This window comes from Carassius auratus, chromosome 18 (assembly GCF_003368295.1).
Source record: "Carassius auratus strain Wakin chromosome 18, ASM336829v1, whole genome shotgun sequence".
Classification (NCBI taxonomy): Eukaryota; Metazoa; Chordata; class Actinopteri; order Cypriniformes; family Cyprinidae; genus Carassius; species Carassius auratus.
The window spans coordinates 3,721,382-3,739,283 of NC_039260.1; the positions used below are offsets into that span (position 1 = coordinate 3,721,382).

At 35.9% G+C, this 17,902-nt stretch overlaps 1 protein-coding gene, 1 long non-coding RNA gene and 1 pseudogene across 2 annotated transcripts; all 3 read left to right on the forward strand.

Annotated features, from left to right (window-relative positions):
• The first annotated feature begins 450 nt into the window (after positions 1 to 450).
• Positions 451 to 1,622, forward strand: LOC113118001 (outer dense fiber protein 3-B-like; annotated as a pseudogene).
• Positions 1,623 to 7,440: 5,818 nt separating this feature from the next.
• LOC113118771 (uncharacterized) lies at positions 7,441 to 11,534 on the forward strand. Its single transcript, XR_003294370.1, has 2 exons — positions 7,441 to 7,498; positions 10,146 to 11,534. It is a non-coding gene; the product is annotated as an uncharacterized LOC113118771 (long non-coding RNA).
• Positions 11,535 to 12,141: 607 nt separating this feature from the next.
• Positions 12,142 to 17,102, forward strand: LOC113118174 (protein tyrosine phosphatase domain-containing protein 1-like). The gene is made up of 12 exons (XM_026287129.1): positions 12,142 to 12,280; positions 12,526 to 12,804; positions 13,170 to 13,250; positions 13,371 to 13,489; positions 13,912 to 14,049; positions 14,130 to 14,695; positions 15,239 to 15,520; positions 15,635 to 15,751; positions 16,045 to 16,146; positions 16,301 to 16,384; positions 16,726 to 16,836; positions 16,926 to 17,102. The coding sequence occupies exons 2-12, from the start codon at positions 12,626 to 12,628 to the stop codon at positions 17,040 to 17,042; spliced, it is 1,896 nt and encodes a 631-aa protein (XP_026142914.1). The 5' UTR covers positions 12,142 to 12,280; positions 12,526 to 12,625; the 3' UTR covers positions 17,043 to 17,102.
• Positions 17,103 to 17,902: the final 800 nt, after the last annotated feature.

Here is a 17,902-nt window from a genome sequence, read left to right on the forward strand (position 1 = left end):
GACTTCTGAGAGACACTGCCACTCTGAGAGGCTCTTTTTATACCCAATCATGTTGCCAATTGACCTAATAAGTTGCAAATTGGTCCTCCAACTGTTTCTTATATGTACATTTAACTTTTCCGGCCTCTTATTGCTACCTGTCCTAACTTTTTTGGAATGTGTAGCTCTCATGAAATCCAGCAAGAGCTAATATTTGGCATGACATTTCAAAATGTTTCACTTTCAACAATTGACATGTTACCTAATACTATATTCTATTGTGAATAATATATAAATATATTTATGAGATTTGTAAATTATTCCATTCCTTTTTTTATCACAATTTGTTCAGTGTCACAACTTTTTTGGAATCGGGTTTGTACTTGAAACTGAAAGTATTTAACACTTTTATTTAACACAAGTATTTATTTATTTGTTTACAAGTAGTTTTAGTAATTCTTTTTCTTTCAGCAGACATCATGCCTGTGGAAGTATGGGTTGGTCCTTGGAAGCCCCACAGGCCAAGGGGCCCCATTGCTGCAATGTACAACAGTCCAGGGCCAACATATTCTCTGCCGGGGGCAACTGGTACACACTATCATACACATATCAAGTCTGGAGATATTCAGGTCCTCAAGCATTACTAAACAGGTACACTCACACATACATATAAAAACGGGTACAGTTACTTAAAAAAGCATTAACCTAATCCACAATCTAACCCTGAGAGAACATTTTTCTATTTTTTTTTTTACAACTGATGACGTTCTCAAAAAGAAGGTTCAGCTCAGTTCTGGGTACAAATTTGTAACAAAAAAATATTAAGTAGGTACTGTACACATACACAAATTATAATAAATACAACCAGTAAATCAGGAGCTAAAAAGTGGGGTAAAAACTGTGATTCAAAGGACCAATAATAATTTCTAAATATTATTTTTTTTTAATGAGAAGCTATTGCCCTTACATGAATTTCAGGGATTTCTTTGCCCTACACAGGAATGAACAACCATGACCCGCGGATGCAGCAAGGCCCAGCGTTTAGCTTCGGCACACGTCATCGTGACTCACACGCCAACTCTTCCCAGGTCCTGGATACCTCGTTCCCTCCAACATCACCAGGGTGGGTCGGGATGGAACCCCTGCGTACTCCGTCTACGGCCGACCGAAGGATATTCAGCCCTTTAAAACCCCTGGCCCAGGTCTTTTACACAACATAAACTCACAGGCTTTGTAGGTGTACAACAAGGTTCACTCTTATAAGAAAAGGAACAAAACTGTCACTGGGGTGGCACACTTTCTAAAGGTACTAATATGTAGCATTTAAGGGTAAAAAGATGTACTTTTTGCACCTTAGAACAACCTAGTGACAGTATTGTACCTTTTCTCTGTGAGTGTAGAACAGATTAAACTGGCTTTTGATTTTTCTTTCAGGCAGTTACTCCCCTGAAAATGCAATAAAAACCACCTTTCACTCTGCCCCTGCGTTCTCTCTGTCTGCAAGGACTAAACTGTTTCGTAATGACCAAACACCAGGTAGATTTCCACACAGCAACAGATTATGGAACAGGTGCATTTCCTGTGAATATCATGCATTATCTTGTCTCAAGGTCCAGCTGCATACATGCTTCCCCCAGTATTAGTATTATACAATACTGTTTTATACTTATACTATACTATGCATTTATAACATTATCATACATGACTTTGTTTCCAATAAATGCGGTTCTTTTGAACTTTCTGTTAATCAAACTATATTGAAAAAATGTATCATGGAATCCACAATATCCAAAAAACTATTTAAATAACAAGAATTAGTACAAAAATGCTTTAAGCTCCCAGCTTCTCCTTTGGAATTTGTCATTTGGAGCAGTGGCGGTTCTACATTGAAATACACCCTGGGCGAGACCCCTTTCGAGCACCCCCCCCCCCCATTTATATGTATATAAATATATATAAATATATTGAAAAATTATATTTTATTCATGTTATGCTATGGTCACTGGGACTCAGTTGTTTAAAAAATAAAATTACTTTAAATTATATGTATAGGCAAAAACAATGGGATTTTATTTTTTAATCACCAAAAACTTTTTGGGTTTCAGGGTATTTTTCAGCCAAAATGTGTATATTAATCTAACTTTCATGGAGGTACCATTACCCATTAGGTTACTGCCTCAAATTATACGCATGACACACTTTCAGTTATGACTTGTAAAACTATTCTTAGGAAACTATACTTAGCATACTGTGTAGCAAATAAATAGCAAATGTTCGTCTTTAACCTACAGATTTGAAAATGCTGTTGGTTACTTACAGGGCCTAACGTTAAAAAAATGATGGAAATGATAACTGAACTTGTAACAGTTTTATTGCAAAGCACAATATTATAAATTAGATCTCGTGATTGAGTTGAAACCAAATAATTGTTGTATAAGAATAGCAGCATCATAGCAAAAAGGCTAACAAAGAGTTATACCCACCACCAATTAACATTAGCCCTTCATTCATGAAATGGATACTGTAATCATACAGAGACAATCTGCATACCTTTATCTTTTGCTTGTTTCTCCTTTTCTTCTTTTCTTTTTTTTTCGAAATTGGGCACCTGATGGCTCTGATCTTTTCTTCTCCATCTCTGTTTATTTGGCACTCGACAATCAACAGATTTCCCATCCCCCCAACTGTCACTCAGGACCAGAAGTCAAGACTAAACCAATTCACCTTGATGACCGCATAATCGTTTTGTATTACCTAGTTTCATTTGCAGGAACTATAGGCCTGTATTATAACATTGTGAATGAAATGTGCGTTATTTGGAAGAAAGTCGAGGTGTGAGACTGACTTTAGCCTATTATTAATTATATTACTAGTGTGGATCCCCCGTCCCCGTCCACCCCCGCCCTGTCCGTGCCATTTGAGAGAGACCCAGAGGTGAAGTGTCGCACGCGCCTCTCGCCCCACCCCCTTACACTTCACTCACAACACAAAGCTTCTGTGTGCATTTTCAGTGTACATTTTCAGCAAGCAGGGGCGCCGGCAGCTGGAGGGAGCGCCGATTTGCCAATTACACACACAGTGAAATTATATAAATGATGAAAAACCGCTTCGCGACACAGAGGATTTTTTGTTTATCTGCTCGTGCTGCCGCCCCCAATGTGTCACGAAAAAATGACGCCCCGGGCGGCTGCCCGGTTCGCCCGTGCCTAAAACCGCTACTGATTTGGAGTACACTTTTCCTTTAATTGTGGATGGGGCTGATTAAACAGGTCAATTCTGTTAACCTGACAAGCCTGTCTGTCATGTCAGGTCTTTCTATCTAAATAACTTAGTGTTAGTAACTTAGAAATAACGGTGTTTCATAAAAGTAGTAGATGCAGTAATTGTGCTGTTGCTACAATATAAGAAATAAGCTCCATTCCAAAACCAAGTGAACCAACTAGACTAGCATTTCTCGTTGTCTTCTCTACTGCAGCTCAACCAGGTCTCCTCCCATTCGTCTATCTTTGTGATATCACAAATCCCAGAAAATATGCGTTGTAGTCCAAACAAGTCGTATGTTGTAGTTTTTGAAAACTGATTTCTATTGAATAAAATATCTCCTATTGAATTGCACTGTAAACCCTAATAAGTGCACAGAACTCAAAAAATATTTTGTACTGTACAGATTACACAAAAAGATATAAAGTGATATTTTTACATTTTTTAAATTACATTTCCAGTTGCCTTAAATTATCTCAATGTTATCTTAAATAATTATATTTCTCAACTTATAATTAGGGAGTAATTCACTCAAAATTTTATCTATTTTTCAACTCATATAAGGTGGGAAATACACTCAAATTTTATCTTTTGCTGTCCACCCTCAGCCTAGCTACAGGCTCCCACAACGGTAACACTACAAAACCAACAACATAAACCTTTGTAAATTCTAATATAACACAACATTTAAGTACTAACTTGTGTCCCTCTATGTTAATCTTGTGTAAAAACACACAAAATAACACTTAATTTCTATATTTATTTTCCTTGTTTTCTGATTCAAAGCATGCTGGAAACTAGAAAATGCAGGCATTTTAAGTTCACCTTACTACAACAAAATTTTGAGTTTACGAAACTTATTTAAATTAAGTCCAATTAACTTTGATTATTATTTGAGTGCAATTAACTAATTTCATTTAATTAATTTCACTGTTTGGTTTTACAGTGTGGACTTTGAGTTTTGTAACTATGCGGGTCTTTTTTATGCTCAAACAGCATCATTACAAACTCACTAAAGTTGAAAAAGTGAAAAAGCATTACCACAATTTCTGTTCTGTTTTTGTTCTGAACCTGGAAAGAGATGCAAAGTAATTGGTCAGAATAAAATATGTTATATTAGCAAAGAAAAGGTTGACTGATATACATTTTTAGTGAATGTTTAAAGGGCGGCCAGTGGGATGGGCCAACAGAAGATCTGGAATTTACTAAGAATGCAAAACATCAGGAAACAAGGGCATTATTTTGGTGGTTTGTCAGTGTGAAACCCAAAAACCGGAATCATCTTAACAGGTCTATTATGGTGTTTTCTCTGTGTGAGATGCTGTGGAATGTGTGTGTTGTGGTTGGTTAGCTGGGCCAGTGTGTGTTGTGATTGGTTAGCTGGGCCAGTGTGTGTTGTGATTGGTTAGCTGGGCCAATGTGTGTTGTGATTGGTTAGTTTGGCCAGTGTGTGTTGTGATTGGTTAGCTGGTCCAATGTGTGTTGTGATTGGCTAGCTGGGCCAGTGTGTGTTGTGATTGGTTAGTTTGGCCAGTGTGTGTTGTGATTGGTTAGCTGGGCCAGTGTGTGTTGTGATTGGTTAGCTGGGCCAGTGTGTGTTGTGATTGGTTAGCTGGGCCAGTGTGTATTGTTATTAGTTAGTTTGGCCATTGTGTGTTGTGATTGGTTAGCTGGGCCAGTGGGTGTTGTGATTGGTTAGTTTGGCCAGTGTGTGTTGTGATTGGTTAGTTTGGCCAGTGTGTGTTGAGATTGGTTAATTTTGCCAGTGTGTGTTGTCACTGGTTAGCTGGGCCAGCTGGGCCAGTGTGTGTTGTGATTGGTTAGTTTGGCCAGTGTGTGTTGTGATTGGTTAGCTGGGCCAGTGTGTGTTGTTATTAGTTAGTTTGGCCATTGTGTGTTGTGATTGGTTAGCTGGGCCAGTGGGTGTTGTGATTGGTTAGTTTGGCCATTGTGTGTTGTGATTGGTTGGCTGGGCCAGTGTGTGTTGTGATTAGTTAGTTTGGCCATTGTGTGTTGTGATTGGTTGGCTGGGCCAGTGTGTGTTGTGATTAGTTAGTTTGGCCAGTTGTGTGTTGTGATTGGTTAGTTTGTCCAGTGTGTGTTGTGATTGGTTAGCTGGGCCAGTGTCTGTTTTCACTGGTTAGCTGGGCCAGCTGGGCCAGTGTGTGTTGTGATTGGTTAGTTTGGCCAGTGTGTGTTGAGATTGGTTAGTTTTGCCAGTGTGTGTTGTCACTGGTTAGCTGGGCCAGCTGGGCCAGTGTGTGTTGTGATTGGTTAGTTTGGCCAGTGTGTGTTGTGATTGGTTAGCTTTGCCAGTGTGTGTTGTCACTGGTTAGCTGGGCCAGTGTGTGTTGTGATTTGCTCCACTTGGTGCCTGGTTGGGAAATGTTATGCCCCTTACCATAGCCGCCAGCTACGCGCTTCAGCTTAAATATTTTGTCAACATCAAATCAATTTGACTGTGATTTATGCAATCTCATTTGCATTAGTTTTCATCTTTGTTTTGCATTGGTCTCCAGATGTGCAAAGGCAAATGCCATAATGCTACAAAGCACCTAACACTTTGCATTATGACTGACGCCTAGCACTTCCCTTAAAGTCTGAACTATCTCATGTGAAGCCTGAAAAGTCCCCAATATCACAAATCACAGAAAATATGCGTTGTAGTCCAAACAAGTCGTATGTTGTAGTTTTTGAAAACTGATTTCTGTTAAATAAAAAATATCTCCTTTTGAATTGGACTTTGAGTTTTAGTCCAAATGGGATGGGCCAACAGAAGATCTGGAATTTACTAAGAATGCAAAACATCAGGAAACAAGGGCAACATCTGTTCACAGATCAGACCTTACAGAGAGCTACACTGATATGTCCTTTCCAGAGCCTTCTGCTGACAGATCAACAAAATACAAAAATGTATTTCCTCAAAGTTTTCAAGAAGTGTTTTCAGTCACTTGAATGGTTGTGTTTTTTGTTCTAGCATCATGAAGTAGGTGGAGTTTATGTAAATCCTTGCTGCCTGGGGTGGGGTCATCTGGACCAGCGCTATACAGAGCAGAATCTCATTTGCATTAGTTTTTATCTTTGTTTTGCGTTGGTCTCCAGATGTGCAAAGGCAAATGCCCTAATGCTACAAAGCACCTAACACTTTGCATTATGACTGACACCTTACGTGAAGCCTAGCACTTCCCTTAAAGTCTGACCTATCTCATGTGAAGCCTTAAAACTCTGAAGTCTACTACAAAGTCTACAAAATGGAACCAACCAGAAAAAAAGGTGTCAATGCATCTGATTCTAAAGAGAACCAAGACACCTCTTTAATACACTGCTGACTCATGAATATAGCAACAAATGTAAAACATTTGAAGAAGTGTACTTTTTGCAATACCTTCAGTTTCTGCATTGCTTGGTCTGTCCAGGGCTCATATGATAAAACAAAAAGCCATAAAAAATAAAATAAAATGAAAATGGCAAAATCTGCTACGAAAAAGTATTGTCCTGTGTTTTTTATATTTATTTATTTAAACCAATTATTTATTTATTTATTATCCTTAGCACTTATTTTAGTAGGCCACTGGATAAATGCAAAGAAAAATGCAATCAGTGGTAAAAGAAAGTTTACATCTAAAAAAGCTATATATGAAGTATTGCTTAATATTGATATCAAAACAATTAAAATCATTACACAGATTTGACATTACTCTCCTTAAGCAGGAGGTCAACCATGATCTAAACTTCCTCATATGGCATTGTTTACCCTATTAACAAGAGTATCTTTGCTTACCTTTAATTATAATCTGGCTTATATTTTTGGGTTACACTTCAAGGTGTCCTTGTTACAGTTTATTATATAAGTATCAGCATACTTACTATAGTTAAGTTTAGGATTAGAGTTTGGTTTAGGGCTAGTTGTATATATTTATACTACATTACTACAGTAAGTAGCCTACATAACACGTGTAACAAGCACAATGAAAAATAAAATGCAATTTTTCTGGCTGAATTATAGTAGTATAATAATAATATGATTTAGACTTCTGAAATCACAAGCAAAGTTTTACTTTCACATTTGTTTCTGTATAAACATCTGATTTTATGTACCTGCTCTGGATTGGCTGCTTCAGGTCACCAAATGCATTATGCATTGCAAATGCAAATGCATTTCCTGGGAAGATTATAAATGAGGTAGAAATGAAGAGTATGTGAAGATCCATTTCTCCCTGCCTGAGACTGCACTGACATTTCAACAACCATAAGCATGGTAAGCTTTCTTAAATTATTTCCTTCAAGAAAATTCGAACTTTATATTGCTTTTTATCATTGCACACCAGTGGATTCATTGGTAAGTATGAATGTTTTCAGTGACTTGTGAGTGCATTTTTATGTGAAAACATAATTCAATAAATTATCTTTGAAATGATTTGTAACGTCATCTCATGTGAAAAATACGATACAAAGTAAAGAACCAAAAATAAATAAATAAATTAAAATGACATAAATTGTACCAATGAATATAATGAACCAAGAACCAAAAACCTCCTTAACACATTGTTGACTCATGAATAATGGTATATTACAAATATACATAATATTATATATTTTATAATATGTATATATACATATTTTGTGAAACTTTTGGCTGATGCCTTTTGCATTGCATTGGTTTGGATTGTCCGGTGCCCAGCTGACAAAAAAAAAAAAAAAAAAAAAAAAAGCAAGTTAGGAAAACCCCTAAACCTAACATTTTCAGTAACCTTTCCATTTCAGCAACCATTTCAATTCACTATTTTATGTGATTTTGGGTTAGTGATTGATAGATACGGAAGTGTCACTGCAGTTAAAATATTTTTTTAAATGTACTCACTAAACAGGTCTTGCAGGAATGACTGGATATTTTCAATGAGCATCAGGGCATGGCATCTGTAGGGCGTTGTTTTCTTTTACATTTTCAGTCTAATGTTTTCTGTTCACCCTCCATCATTCAAGAGCATGTGTCTCCTCAGGATTTAGGTGGAATAATCTGTAAATGCTCACATCCTTTATGCTCACATAGTTTCTTTCTAAATGTAGCTGTGTGTCCAAATAGTAGAATCAAGCGGCCTGAACTTATGAATTTATCAGGATTTAGTTTAAATCCTAGTCTAGCTTCATGCTCAATCTGACTCCAATTTCATGTGATCATTAATTTTAGACAATGTTTCTATTTAAAAACTGATCACAAAGGTTGACTATGTATCAGTTTTGATATTTGATTATTCCAGATCTCACTACACTTTCAATTATCCGTTCACTGGGGACCTAATGTCTCTTTTAAGTCTCACGCTAGCTTCACGTGGATTTTACGATCACCATTCTGATGCTAGTCAGAGGTATAGGTAGACTAATACATGTATTGCCTGCCGCCTACTGCTTGCTTATGGCCTTCATTTTGACCTACCCTGGCTGTAACTTTGCGGTAACAAAAGCCTCCTCACAGTTTACTAGTCATAATGATTTCAGACGAATTTAGGATAAATCAAATGTAACATTTTTATTGTTAGTCAGATATAATTGTATCATGTCAATTACGTAATGAAACAATTAGAAGCCAATTTAAAAAGGATAGTGCAATTGCGAATCACAGACACTGTAGTCATATGGGCGACGACCATGTGATCCACGCAGGAGACAAACAAATTTGACGTAGTCACACGTGTAACAGATATTTCTAATTTAAGACACATGTTCTAAAATGTATAGCAGAGCACTCAGGTGTTTTAGAGAATAAACTTAACTAGGCAATGTGCACAGGTAACACAAACAACTATACAATGTGCTCTATGGGCACAATGTGTTCAACACAATTACAGTTTTGAGTAAATAATAATATACCTGACTTCAGAAAGATACATAGTATGGAGCATATGAGATACACTCCACACTATGGGCTGATCTGACTACAGAATCGCCCCGTACTGTTTTGTCACTCCCCTTAAATACTCAGACCAGACAACAAAGAAATCTTCAAATCAGATGTAAAAACACAACGGTAATTTTGGTTCAATAGGTTCCCGCGGTCACATAAGGGTCAAAGCTGGTTGGAGTTAAACATTCTCAAAGACCCCTAAAGGGGAACACACCTCCTTATCAGCGGAACACAATTCTACAAAAGTTCTTGATCTTTCTCATAATATAAATGACTATTGTGAAATAGAGACCATTTTACCAATCTCACAGAGACCTTTAAAATGATACTAAACATGAAGTGGAAAAAAACTACATTTTCACAAGATATAACATGGCATATGGATATTCTTGCTTTTGGAGGAGAAGAGTGAGAGTCAGAGACAAGGAGGGGAGAGGAGAGGGAGAAAGGAGGTCGTAAATAGGTGTTTTTTGCACTCCTTGAAGATCTCTTTTCCAGATCAGTTTTATTGTTTTATTGCATGGCAGAATGGTATCTGTTTTCTGTGAGCTCCTGAGTTTTGACTTGGGGAGTTAATTTCGTAAGGAAATAATTTAATTCCTTTCAGACCAAACTACTTTTATACTGACCAAACAATATTTCCTATCCACTAACCCAACCCTAACCCAAAATCTACCCCTTGCAAAAAATCTGTTTGCATTGTTACACTTTCAGATAAACATAATTTATTTTATTTTTTTAAATAATTTTTAAAACCACAGGCTGGTCCACACAATGTCAGAAATTTCAGGTTTTAACTACCCTTACAATGTAACATAAATAAGTGTACACACACACACACACACACACACACACACACACACACAAACACAGAGATAGAGAATGAGAATGAGAGTGAGAAAGAGAGAGTCATAAACAGTTTAAAAACACTTAATGAAATCATTGTAATGTTCAGTATTGTGGAACATGCTACATTTAAATAATTCTTATCCTCCATAAACAGATTTTGTCTGAGGAGAGTGATGACGATGATGATGACGACGATGATGACGACGATGATGACGTATGGATCTGTAGTCTGTTTCCAAGGACAGACAGATAGCAGGCTAGATCCACTGTTGAGGATTCATTCTCAACCAGTCGAAAAGACTACCCAAAGCACCTCCCACACCAAGTATCTTCATCTTCATGAACATTAACATGTTTGAGGAGATTGATGGACCTTGCAAAATTCTTGCTCTTCAGTGGCATTCTTACTGTTCAGCAGTAGTGTCATCATTTTGTTTCAGAATGGCTCTGCATTGCAGTGTCAGTTTGTCAAACTATGAAGATAAGAATGATATACACTTTGAGATGGGATGACCGGATGGTTGGAATATGGATTTTTCCATCCAGCTGTCTGAATGTATGACTGACTGTTTCTTATAGCAGTCTTGATATACAAAGATGGACATTTCTACTATGTAAATAAATTACATTTAATGTGTTTTGCATATATATGCATAAAGGGGGGTAAATGCATTTTTGCAATTCAGGCGTATTTGTAGTAAAGACCTGACAGGAAGATGCACTCTTAAAAACAAAGGAACTTTATTGACAGGTTCTCTGTATGGTTCAATAAAGAACCATGAACATTCATGAAAGCTCTTCACAATTATTACTATTTTACTACAAATGGCCAAAAATCTAACTGGATTGAGGACTGTCAGATGTTTCTGAAAGTAAATGCTGCATTATGTTCAACTATATCATAAAAAAAATGGAAAATTAAAATATATAGCCTATGTATTTTTTTGAAATCAAATTCACTTTCATTCTCAACATTTTAATTTGTAAATAAAAGAAAACAAATTTAAAAACAAATTAATACATTATTAAAATATGCTTAAATAATATGTCATCCCCACCCTTCTTTTGATATGGCATTTTGGGCCAAATCAAAGGTCATTAGTTTAGTTTGGGCCTCTCTGTTGTTGCAAAACCCTTTTTTGGAACCTTTATTTTTAAGAGTGTCGGGTTCTCAGCCAAAACTTTTGTGGTAAGTTAATCCACTGGTTCATGTCTTACGGTACACAGTATGACCCACTGCTGTAACTTTGTTTTAGCTACTTTAACAGTGCTGTTAAATATAAGTTACTATATGAAAGTATCTCAGATCATCTACCAAAAAATTTTATTTTCTTGGACCTGATCTGAGATGGTCTCTTATAGCCTACTATTTTAGAATATACAGTAACAACTTGGTTATGTAGCATATGGGATCATTAGGAAGAAGTGAACTCTTTAGATAAAACAATGTTGATTAATTGTAACCAAAAAAAATTATATGAATGTTTCACTGTCTAATGAGCTACAAGTAGAACTCCCTTCATAAATAAATAAATAATATAGATATATTTATACATGTGTGTGTGTGTGTATGTGTTTGTGAGAGAGAGAGAGAGAGAGAGAGAGAGAGAAAGAGAGAGTGTGTTTTGCTGATAGATCCAATCTGTTTCACAAACTCTATCTCATGTTGGCCCCGTTTTGAAGATTTTGGTGAAAATGTAAACATTTTAGAAATGTTCCAGTTTTTGTAATTTAATATGCTTTATCATTTTTATTAGGTTTTTTCTATAGCTTTAAATAATTAATTATTAATTATTTAAGTTTTAGTTTGTAACAACACTGATGAATTTCTTAAATATAATGAAAAATACTGTCAATAAATAAAATGTCAATAGATACATTAATTCTAAGATTTTCATTCAGAGAAATGAAAAGTAATACAAACTATACAATTACAGTACTTATAATTTACTAATTTAAATTATTCCATTTCACTTTGAAATTCAAACTTTAATTGATTAAAATACACATGAGAAACATCTTTCTAGAATGTTTGTAATTGTTATTACTGTACTGTATGTACTGACTGCCGGAACCAGAACATGTTATATAATTAGGCTTATATGAATCGTCAATCTATCCACTAATGTGTTTATGACACTTAATAAGGATTAGACCAATCTCTGGGACAGCTTGAGACATGAACATGTTTCTGTATGCAGCATAGCCATGTTAGATTCTCGCTACAAGTTTATCCTGAAATCTACACATTTTACATAAAACCCTTTCTTGGGGTATGGAGCCACATGGGTAAGTCTGGGAGAATTATCAATTGACCTAAAGAAAAATACAGAGCAGTAGATATATCTACAGGCTTAAAATGTAGGTCAAGTGACATGTTGGCGACAGAGTGATTAATAATTATGGTGTGTTAGCTTGACTGCTCTCCTAATATTTGATTCATTTCTTGTCATGTTAGTATGCGGCAGGTGAAATTTGACTCTTCTGTCACTGATTGCATGTTTTCTGTCTCTTTACCATATTTCTGTCTATAGTATTCCTCAGCTGATTTCCCAATGCACAGCACATCCACATATAGTGCATATAGAACCAGTGATTTGTGGTTAGTTTCTGTTCTGTCCTCTCCAGTCCTCCATGACGCCGCAGGTTCCAGTGCCCAGACCATCATATTCTCAGGCCAGGGAGAGTCTGGTGAAGGCTATTCCTTCGAAGATCATCTGTCTTATCACCTGTGGGGGAAAAGACTGTCGATATGAAGGTCCAGCGAGCTGGAGCATAAGCCAACAGGCCATTAAAGGTGTCTTCTCCAGCTGGTGAGGCCTATAGTGTTTCTATTGTCTGAATGAAAAGGCTACATTAATCTAGCTAACACAGCTGCAACATGAAAAGAGAGCGTCTTCAAAAAGCTCTTTAGTCCACACGGAAACAACTAAAGGCCAATGCTCAAGAAAAACATTGTGTTCTCAAATTTATCCAGATTAATGTGGACATAGCCTTAGTGTTAGAAGAGACAAACCAAACAAATAGGAATATTTATATGTGAGAAGAACCACGGACATCAAACCCGTACGAACTGAACTGAATGCAAGAGTGAGAAATTGTACAATATAATGTTTTTCCTCTTTCTATGGCTTACAAAAACACCCTTGTAAATATTCACTGTGTTTTTTGTATTTAGGGTTACCGATGACATTATTGCAATGGCACGACCTTCTACATGTCTCATTAAGAGATACTGCATCATAGAGCAGTTCAAACAGTGAGTGTTATTTAATACAGTCTTTTAAAGATATTTACTTAAATATACCTCTACTCTGCAGAGGAGTGGTTCTGATTGATAAGGGACAATGTGTGTGTATGCTTGTGTATTTGCTTACAGGTTCAACATTAAATCCATCATTAATATGCAGCTCCCAGGGGAACATGCTCACTGCGGCCCTCCTCTGGACCCTGGCAGTGGGTTCACATATTCACCTCAGATCTTTATGGAAAGCCAAAGTGAGCCAAAGTCATACACTTTCATGGAACTTTCATAGAACTATTAGTATGATTCTCTTGCTACATATCTGGTTCATATTACACCCTAAACAGATATTTGCATTGTGCCACTCCCAAATCTCATTAGGCTACCTATATATACTACACACACACATATATCAATTATACAACTATTTTGTAATGATTGAATTTTAAATAAATAAAAAAATATTAACACTACTGTTAAAAAGTTTGATGTTGGTGAGACTTTTTTAAATGGTTTTAAGAGAAGATTCCTATTTGAACAAAGTCTACATTTATTTGCTAAAACATATGCAGTAAAAACAATACTTTTCTATTAATGCTGGTATAAAATATAACCTGAATATTTGAGATTCACCAAGTAAATTAAATTATGAATTATGTTCCTTCTTGTCTGACAGTTTACTTCTATAATTTTGGGATGTGTGATTTTGGAGTGTCGTCTCTGGAGGGGATGCTGGATGCCGTGAAGGTTTTGGCCTTCGCTGTGCAGGAAGGAAAGGTGGCTGTTCATTGCCATGCTGGACTGGGCAGGACAGGCAAGTTTCATCTCATGCATTATTACTTGAAGATGATATTCTGTTTGAGTAAAGTCCTTAATATCAACCCTACTCTACAGGTGTTCTTATCGCATGCTATCTGGTCTACACCTGTCGAATCAGCGCTAGTGAAGCTGTCCACTATGTTCGGATCAGAAGGCCTTGCTCAATCCAGACTCGATCACAGATCAATCTGGTGTTTGATTTCGCCCGGCTGGTGGGCTCTCAGTTGGCTCAGTACCCGTGTCTGAATATGCGGCACGGTTCCTCCTTCAGTCTCCGGCAGTATCTCCTGCGTCAGGCCCTTCTGCTGCACGGGGACGAGGCCCGAACCCTCAAACACATGCCCAAGATCCTGCACATCCTCTGCAGCATGCTGATCGCTCTCACCCAGGGGGCTCCCAGTCCTCCAGAGGTCCAGAGAGAACTGGAGAAGAGGCTGAACACCTCGGCCCTGAAGAAGACAGTGAAGGTGACACTTCTGAAGAGAAACCTGCCTGCTCTGAAGGAAAGGAGAGGCTCATGCAGAGCGTACTCCTGTGAGTCCTGGGACAAGCCATTCGGGTTCCTGGAGAGGAAGAGGGATGTCCTTCTGAACAAGCGAAGCTACAGCGAGTCAGATCTCACAAAGATTACTATTACTGAGGTGAGCCAGTCAGCAAATTTGCTGTATTTTTACATTTTTGAAAATATAAATAAATGGTCATATTTTTTTAAATGAGGTAATTACATTAATTCACATTAACTAACAATGGAAATACTTGTAAAGCATTTATTAATCTTTGTTAATACTGATTTCAACGTTTACTAATATAATTAATATAATACTAATATAAATAATTTTTGAATTTTTTTTGTTTATTACTATATATATATATATATATATATATATATCTTATATATCTATCTTTCTCCTTTATTTATATTGAATATAAAGTTATATGTTTAATATTAATAAGTGTATATATCACATAATATATATATATATATATATATATATATATATATATATATATATATATATATAAATTCTAAAATGTATTCTTAAAATCTGTCTATCTATCATCGTATGTATGTATATATGTATTATAATAATTTAGTTTATTTTTAAATACAATTTTATAATTTTTTTATGAAAGTTTATGAAACTGCATAACAGTGCCAAATTAAATCCTGTTGTTTCTGCAAGGATTTTATGTTCTCACACTACTTTCCTCAATCTGGTGGACTCCATAAATTAAACAATGGACCGATCGGCCCATCACAAGATCGGAGAATCCCAACAGAATCCCAAAAGAGTCTTCAAACCCAGATGACAGACCAGTGCAATGGCAGGGACAGGGAAATGACAGGGAAACACAGCCCCAGTCCACCATCAGCTCTTCTCCCACAAAATGAGAATGTGAACAAGAAGACAAAATGTACAACCAAGAAACCTCAGGTTTACCTAAAGTTCAGCTCAAACATCGAGGTCAGTGTGAGACCAAATAAAATATCTATCTTAGTTCACTGCCTGAAGAATTTTGAGAACTTTTATGATGTGTTACCTCTTATTTGTGCAAATGTTGTGGATGTTTTTTTAAAGCTAAGGCTGGAGCATCCTAAAACAGTTCAGCCATCATTATCAAGAGCTGTCGCTAAAGCAATGGCACAACAGCGCCCCCCACTGGACACTGTGTTGAAAAAAGCAGCGGTTTTGCAGGTAAAGCATGTTTGACTTGGTTTCGGTTATATATATATATATATATATATATATATATATATATATATATATATATATATATATATATATATATATATATATATATATATATTTTTTTTTTTTTACTTTAAAATCGCTCAGATAACCATATTGGCTTATACGTTTTCTTATAATTATCTAGCATTCTCTTTACCACTACACATAATTCTGTCTGCATGACAAAAGCTTTTGTTTTATAACTGTGAATACCATGCTAACACAGGAGATTTTACCCTGTTTTTAATTCTCCTCAGGATGAGCTCAACTTGAGTGAATGTGGCTGGGCTACACTTGTCATGGAAACAGATCCTGAAGTCCTGAGCACACTGTTATGGATCTGGCTGGACAAATTAAAGGTCAGAGGTCACACTATATGGCGCAAAAAAGATGCCAGTAATATTTTCTGGAAATAAGCCTGACACAGACATAACATGCTTATGAAAACTATAGTTTTAAGAGAGTTGTTCTCCTTGTATGCAGTGTTTTAGCTGTTGTGCTTAATCATCACAGGATCCTGTTCTCAGTAAAGATGACGTAGAGAGGCTGACCTCAACCCGGCCTGCACAAAACCTGCACAATATTTCACTGCAAAAGGTGAAAGTCTGAACTCAGATTGTGACAGAACAAACAGTTTGAACTGTATTATGTACAGTTTGGGAATACATTTAAGCATAAAAACACAGAAATGGTGGTTTAAAAAGTAAAACAATTGGTTACATGTCTGTTAAACATTTCTCTGTGTGTGTCATACAAACAAGGCATATTTTAAATCACAAAAAATTGGTACAGAAACTATTCATACTCAGAAATTGCTAGAACATTTCACAAATAAAGTAAAAGCAAGTAATATACTGAATTAAACATGACATTTTGAAGTACTTACAGGCTGTTCAACAATGCTCAGCTTCATGTGGTTATATGTCTTCTTGTTTTAGTATCAGCGGCACACCATCTGCTGTCTGCTGGACTGTGTGGGTCAAGTGGCGTTCCGATGTCCTCAGTTTGAACATGCTATACTACAGAGACTCATTCGAGCTTTAACAAGAGTACGTTTGTGTGTATACATGTGCTAATTTTCCCAAATAAATAGAGAAGCATTTTAAATTCACTTTTGCATGATTTTGTATTTGAACAGCGCCCTCCAGAGGACATGGAGAGACACAACATCTTGTTACGGGTTCTCAGAGCTACAATGAAAGAGCAGTACCTTTACAACCTCCACCCAAACACTACAACACCATCACAGTGTTAGGAGCAGTGCTTCAACTAATGAAACCAGCAAAGATATTTATATAAAGAACCATTGTTTGAATAAATGAATGACTAATCAAGTTATTGATTTCTGTTCCAGTCTGTACAGCCACATTATTATAACATATTTTTTTTTTCACGTATAAAACTATATGATTGTTTTTGTGCTAGTTAATAAAAAATTAAACTGAGTGGTATTGTTTTGACTTTTTTAAAAGAGTGCTGAAGTATAAATGTAAACATATCTTTGTGAAATGCTGTAAAAACTCATTTCTTTATTCATTTACATATTTACTTTGAAAGTGACACATCACATAATATATAGTAGGCTAAAACAATATTTAACAAAACCAAGACAAAATACAAAAATCAAGGAGAAAAAATAAAAAAAATATATATAAAGTAAATCATAATAAAAAACAATGTTGTTTTTGCCTCTGATGTATTTTCTCTCTCCTTTCTAAACTAATGTTAATATAATAACTAATTTTAATATATAATTTTTTTGACTTATTGTTTAATTATTTAATTTAGATTTTGTTTTATCCAGTGAAATGATATACACATTTTTTTGTTTGTTTTTGTGTGTCTTAAGTGTCCAAATAATTTTTTTTTGTTTTGTTTTTAGTGGCCTGTAATGGACGTTCCATTGAAATATCGAATAATGTGTTTTATAATTTTAAACTTGTAGTGTGTATTAAATTAACATTTAAAATATCTCTAAGGAGAGCACTTGTTGAATTTGGTTATAGCTTAATTTGTCTTTAATTAATAAAACCGCACAGATTACTGTGGATTCTCATGTAGAACCACTGGAATGTCACTCAAAAATGACATCAAATAATCACCATGGCGACGGCG